At 26.4% G+C, this 6,597-nt stretch overlaps 1 protein-coding gene and 1 non-coding gene across 2 annotated transcripts; one reads left to right on the top strand and one right to left on the bottom strand.

The window, feature by feature from the left end:
• Positions 1–3,355: 3,355 nt before the first annotated feature.
• Trnak-uuu lies at positions 3,356–3,428 on the top strand. The gene has a single exon. It is a non-coding gene; the product is annotated as a tRNA-Lys (tRNA).
• A 661-nt stretch (positions 3,429–4,089) lies between these two features.
• Positions 4,090–6,414, bottom strand: LOC108689057 (ribose-5-phosphate isomerase). The gene is made up of 7 exons (XM_018195660.1): positions 6,087–6,414; positions 5,804–5,956; positions 5,657–5,717; positions 5,020–5,135; positions 4,807–4,940; positions 4,535–4,676; positions 4,090–4,440 (listed from the first exon to the last, which is right to left on the bottom strand). Exons 2-7 carry the CDS (start codon positions 5,924–5,926, stop codon positions 4,240–4,242), a joined length of 777 nt encoding a protein of 258 aa, XP_018051149.1. The 5' UTR covers positions 5,927–5,956; positions 6,087–6,414; the 3' UTR covers positions 4,090–4,239.
• Between the last annotated feature and the right edge of the window lie 183 nt (positions 6,415–6,597).

Consider the following 6,597-nt stretch of genomic DNA (forward strand, 5'->3'; position numbering starts at 1 on the left):
TTTTGGACTATTATTAAATTATATTATTAAATTATATTTTTTTGGACATTTAATATGGCTGATTTTTTATTTTTTATTAATACATGAAAATTTATTAATACATCAAAAATAGTTTAAAAATTATTCTAATATCTCTCTCTCTCTCTCTCTCTCTCTCTCTCTCTCTCTCTCTCTCTCTCTTTCTCTTTTTCATTCCCTCTCATTATATCTATTGACATGACAAATTTAATACAAACAAATTGAATCTTTATTTTAACTTTAAGATATTTGAATTAATTCATAAATTGAATTAAATCTTCAGCCTAATTATTAGTCATCATGTTCTTGTTCATTGTTCTAGAATATTTTAAAAATACTTTCTCACATTTGTAAACAAAATTATAACAGGCAATGAAATTTATTTCTGGAGGATATTAAGTTATTTCTTCGTCAAGAAGTGCGTTTGTATAGACGCTCCAACTTTTGCGTAACTGTCACTAATAGATTATAGTCGTATTCCGATTCCGTGACTGTTGGCGGAATATGCATCTTAAGCAGGTTTAATAACTCATGTTGCCCCTTAAGATTCACGGATCATAAGTTGTCATAGATCACAGGATTTAACGGTGAGATCTGAATGGCATGTTGACGTAACAATGTATCCCTAGTTTATTGCATACCGCTCGCGAGAGAAATTCTCGTACTTCGTTACAATATTGTGCTAACTGGTTATAGATTTAAAACCGATTCAATATACGATATTTTCAAATCTATTGCAATACTATGATGATTTAATTGATATGTTTTTACGTAAAAATTGTAGTGTAGTTCGTAAAAATTTTTATTACACTTCGAAAGCATCATATAAGCACGAAATAAAAATTCATATGTATACCTATAGATCATCGAGATCAGTACGTGGGAAGGAAATATTTATTTCAAAAAATATTCTCTAATTTCGATCATTATTTCAAAGTCGCATTCCACACAAAATATCTAATATTCTATATTGTCGAGAAATTGTCCTTTTTGAAATTATTTTCTACCTTTGATTTAGTCACTCAATCGTCATTTAATTTCTATGCTTTGCACAAAATTTGTATTAATGCAAGTAAAATTTTTTTCTTTCTCCAATCAATATCGTGTCTATTCTGACAATATATTATAATGCAGATTACATATTGAGTTTCCTAAGCATAAATTTAGGTACAATTATAGCGTTAATTTTTAATCTTCAAATCTAATTAGATGTGTTTTATTCAAATAAATTTGAACAATTACCATAAGAAATTGTGCAAACAAAACATTTTGCAAACAATCGTAAGTGCAAAGATAAAAAACACATTTGACGCAATAGTATAACAAACAATAAAAACAAATGCTTCGTTTTTTTAATTATATGCGTGAAAGATAACGTAAATACCTGCTTCTAGCGCTCCACGTGGACATTATTTATCGCGTATTTACACACAAACGAGAGTCTGAACAATGCAAAGAGAAGTCGAAAAATATCGAAGTTATGTAGGTAAAGATTTAATGTCGATTAAATCAATGCCAGAAAATGAAGTATAGCGGGTTGGCATAAGAGTCTACGTGTAAAAATCATAGAAAGAAACACAGTCGGAGTTAAGTACTTACACCATTCTCACATCAGAACCCGCTGCGTTACGATTAAGTCGTTCAACCTGGTTGGCTATTGGTTGGTCACATTTTTCTTCTCTCTTTTCCTTTTGTTTAACACATTCACCGCCGGTAAAATTATCAAAAAAATATTAATGCATTTGAAAAAATATAATTATTTTACTAACTATTTTAGTAACATAAAAAAACTTATACCATTTCAAACAAAGGTTCTGAAATTTTTTACAGAAGCTGATGAAATAACAAAAAAATTTATTTTCTGATTCTAATGATTTCTAATAAGGCAATTTTTTAAGAGTGTTTTGCCATTTATTGAATTAAAAAATGTTGGCAATTATTAATATATATTTAATAGTTAAAAAATCAATTAGTAATTATATAATGTCTTATTTTATACATATTATAAATAATTATATATTATGTGATTATATTATATATATTATATATATTGTCGTTTGTAAATTTGCACAAAGCAAGATAAAAAGAATATTGGTCCAAATCGAGCAATAATAGATATGTTTAATAAGAGATATTATTAAAATTTATTCATAATTAATACGTAAAAAATAAAAGAAGTAAACAATTTTTTGCATTTGCGGCCTCCAAGTAAAATTTACTATATCTCTCTTTACTATCTCTACGTAATATATTGATTGCAGATATATTTTTAAAAAGCCTCTTTTTACTATAGTATAAAACAATTGTCTTGAGAGTTGCCTCTTCCGAATTTTCATAAATGTAACCGAATAATTAAGAATAATTAATAAAAAAACATATTGATAAATATTTCTTTATTTTAGATTATCAAAAAACACTTCTGTCATCAAAAGATGAGTATATAATTATTGTGATTAAACGCCGAATGATAAACAATGTGATAAAATTACCAGTCTATTTAAATGAAGACGCCTTTTAATCTTATGATAGATATAAACGCTATTAAATTAACGTGAGATAGTAAAACAGTGCTTATAGCTACTGGATGATAGTTCACTTATGAATAAGAGATGCGTCTTATGCAAAATAACTATATATATAGTTATCTCTTTCACATAGCTGTCTAATACATGCGAAAAGCAAAGTACATATATATAGCTGTCTTTCCCATATAAAAGAAAATATTATAGGTACATTTATAGTAGTTCAGAATTTATATAAAAATATTTCATACTTGATTTTCAAAGGTGTTTGTTGATAATAGACATAATTGCTTAAATAAGTCTTCATTTAAATTTTCTTTAAATAAGAATAACATAATACTTTAGTATGTACATTAACATGTAATATTTAAAAATTTAGGATACTCCTTTCTTAGCTATCATACTAAAAAAAAATGATAATATGAATAAAAATTCTAGAATTTTAATAGTATTGCTGATTTTAAAAATAAATAATTAATCTTTTATAAAATTATCAATTTTTTTCAATTTTGAGACATAAACAGAACTCATATTATCCATTATATATGTATATTTATTATAAATTATTAAATTTTTTAACTGTTTTATTAATAAATGTTACATTATATGTATATTTATCCAATATTAATTATTCTACATACATTCTAAAATGTACAATATATGTATATGATACATGTTATAAAAAATTCGATGTAATTGATCGGCCAATTTATGCATAATGCTCGAATTAATCAAATTTTTCATAATACATACATACATATAGATTTCTAATTGAATGCGATACAGTACAATATTTACCCATACGTTTCTCAATCGCCCGGATAGCTCAGTCGGTAGAGCATCAGACTTTTAATCTGAGGGTCCAGGGTTCGAGTCCCTGTTCGGGCGAATTTTTTTTGCAATACGAAACGAAATCTTTTAATCATACAAATTAATATAAGTATTAACAATTATTAAACAAATACAATTACATTAAAATTTTTTTCTAAATTTATAATTTATTTAATTTTTGTTATATAAATTAAACATAATTGTACTTTTGATTCTTTTTTCAATATTAGTATTTAAAAAATGGTATATACATAAATAATATTATTTAAAATAATATATAATAACATCTAAATAAAATTTTTTGTGTGTGTTATAATCTGTGCAACTTAGTGTGTTATTCTCTTCTTTATTTATAAATAAATATATGTGTGAAAAATTAAATACAAATATTATATAAAAATATATATATTTCAAACTCATATATCTACATAATCTGTATAATCTGTATATCTTTATGCATATTTCAAGATAAACGTTATATATTGTATATGTCACATGTAAACATTTTCTTACTATTTATTTACAAAATATGTTGAGAAGTAATTTATTCTTAAAATATGAAATATATACTTTAATTGAACATAATGACAAGTTTACATAATGATAATAAAGGAAACCTATAAGACCTGATACAAATTGCACATATAACAGAAATATAAATAAAAATGTATAGTGTATAAAAAAATAATGATAACGCAATTGGAATGATACATGTGGGACAAAGTAAAAGGCAAGAATAGATAGCAATGAAAGGTTATCAAGAATCATGATTTAACAGCGTTATCAGAACGTTTTTGAAATTGAGAATAAAATGTAATAAAATTCGCGCCTTAACATGCATTCAACATTTCAACAAAAATAATTTCATTCAATCGTATATGCTTCGTTCCTGTACAGTACCATCTGGCATACCAAAAAAAACTGTCTCAGCCATATCTGTAAATAGACCAGTTTCTACAACTCCAGGTATAGAGGATAGTTCCATGTTAATCCTTTTCCAAGAATTTGGATCAACATCAGGAAAATGCCAATCCAGAATAAAATTACCATTATCTGTTATTACCGGGCCCTGCACAAGTAACATAAATTATCTGTATGTTATTTATATTACTTTTAATTTGTGATAATAATCTAGAGAATTTAAATAATGAAAATATATTTACAGCTTTAGCGATGGCCATTCTAATTTTCGCAGTTCCTCCATAAGTATCCTCAATTTTACGTTTAACTGGCACATATGCCATAGGAACTACTTCAATAGGAATTCCCTTTTTATACTTCTCACCAAGCTTTACTGAATTTTTTCTAAAATATAAAAAGAAACATAAGAATAAATTGTGTAATCTTTGTATTATAAATTTTGTTGTTAATATATAATAACATACCAAATTAATATATCAACAAGATCAATATTATTAAATGCAATAATACTTACGTGTAGTCTGCTATGACAACAAATCGATTGGTACAGGAAGCAACAACTTTTTCTTGTAACAAACATCCTCCACCACCTTTAATGAGATTCAGGTCTTTATCAACTTCATCTGCTCCATCAATAGCAGAATACAACTACACCCATATAGTAAGTAGTTAATAAAAATATATAACAAGAAATATATAATATAGAGAAAGAATATTTAAAAATTACATGTGGATGAGTTTCTAGGTCGCCTAAGGTAAGATGATTATCTAATATAAGTTGACGAGATTGAAAAGATGTAGGCACACAAATTACATTGAGTTCTTCTTCTACAACACGTTCAGCTAAAAATAAAATATTTATAAGAGATCACATTCTTGTAAATAGCAAGAAGATTAAATCTTAAAATTTGGCTATATATGTCTTATTAAAATAATTTAAAAAATAATACATAAAATATACTGTATAAAACATCTTTTAAAACATTTAAAATATTAAAGATAAAGGAAACAATTTTTCATCAGCAATGTTGCATTATCCTGTATAATTGAATTCATGTATTGCAAAAAATGTCTCAAATTTTTTCTATACATGTTCTTCTAATAGACACACATTTATAAAAAAATCCAATAAGAACAGTACAATAGAAATAGTTTGTAATCTTATTTAAAAAAATATGAAAATATTAAGTCAAAGTTAAAATAACTTGACTGATTAATTGTATTACTTGAAATATGAAACTTTATTTCATTGAAAATAATTATATAACAATATAATAATGATCATATTTATATTGAAAAGAATTTCATTGAAACAATGAAATTATTTTCAATTATAAAATGTAAAGTATTAAATATAACTATACCAAGTCTCTGAACAGCGTAAATTATAGTGGATCCGCTGCCAATCCCAATGGCACTATTATTCTGAAAGACAATATGCTAGAATATATTATAACCTTCAAGAGAAAAGCTATTATCAATCGCACAATTACTAAAGTAAATCAACTTACATGAACGTATTCGTCAACGGCTTTGTAAGCCGCACTTTTCTTAGCGTTTTCGAGCAGATCCATTCTCAGTTTTCCTGAAGAACTGTGCAGCAACCTGACTATTCGAACAAGCGAACGGGTCATAAGTATTTTTCTGTTCCTGCACTGATTGCACTAGTTCAAGAAGTGTATGTACAATGTTAGCGACACTGAATTTTCTATTTGATAACACAAATTGACGTAAATGTCGATTTGTGTTACCAAATCTTTGTTACTCATTATTGTCTTTACCTTTATTACTTACTGGAAGATAAAAGAAAGATAAAATCAGATAAAATTATATTTGTATTGACTTGTATTACGTGTCATAGTGCGTCCCAAATGTCCACTCTGCGAGTATCATTAAGTATCATTTTTATCATAAAACAAACCTCATGTCATATGCGCCATGTATCTAAAGTTATCTAACATCATCTCAAATCATTTTTTATCTGAATGCATGGGAGTACTATGATGTAATAAGATAACTGCAGTAAAAAACAGTCGTTGACACTGTTGGTTGTTCTTTATTGCAGTGAATTGATGCAAAAGTTTACTAAATTGCAGAAACGGTTGCGTTCAAAACTATTTCGGCTGCGTTTCACCGGTTCCATCACCAAGTCCATCAATTCAACCCTGGGTAAATTTTCTTCACAAAAAGAGCCTTGAGGAGTCGAGATAATTGAAGAACACTGACATTATCGACTATTGATAAACATTTTCTATTAATATAAATACTCCATAAAATAAGCTAGTGTGTATATATATATATATAT

This window comes from Atta colombica, unplaced genomic scaffold (assembly GCF_001594045.1).
Source record: "Atta colombica isolate Treedump-2 unplaced genomic scaffold, Acol1.0 scaffold254, whole genome shotgun sequence".
NCBI classification, from domain to species: domain Eukaryota; kingdom Metazoa; phylum Arthropoda; class Insecta; order Hymenoptera; family Formicidae; genus Atta; species Atta colombica.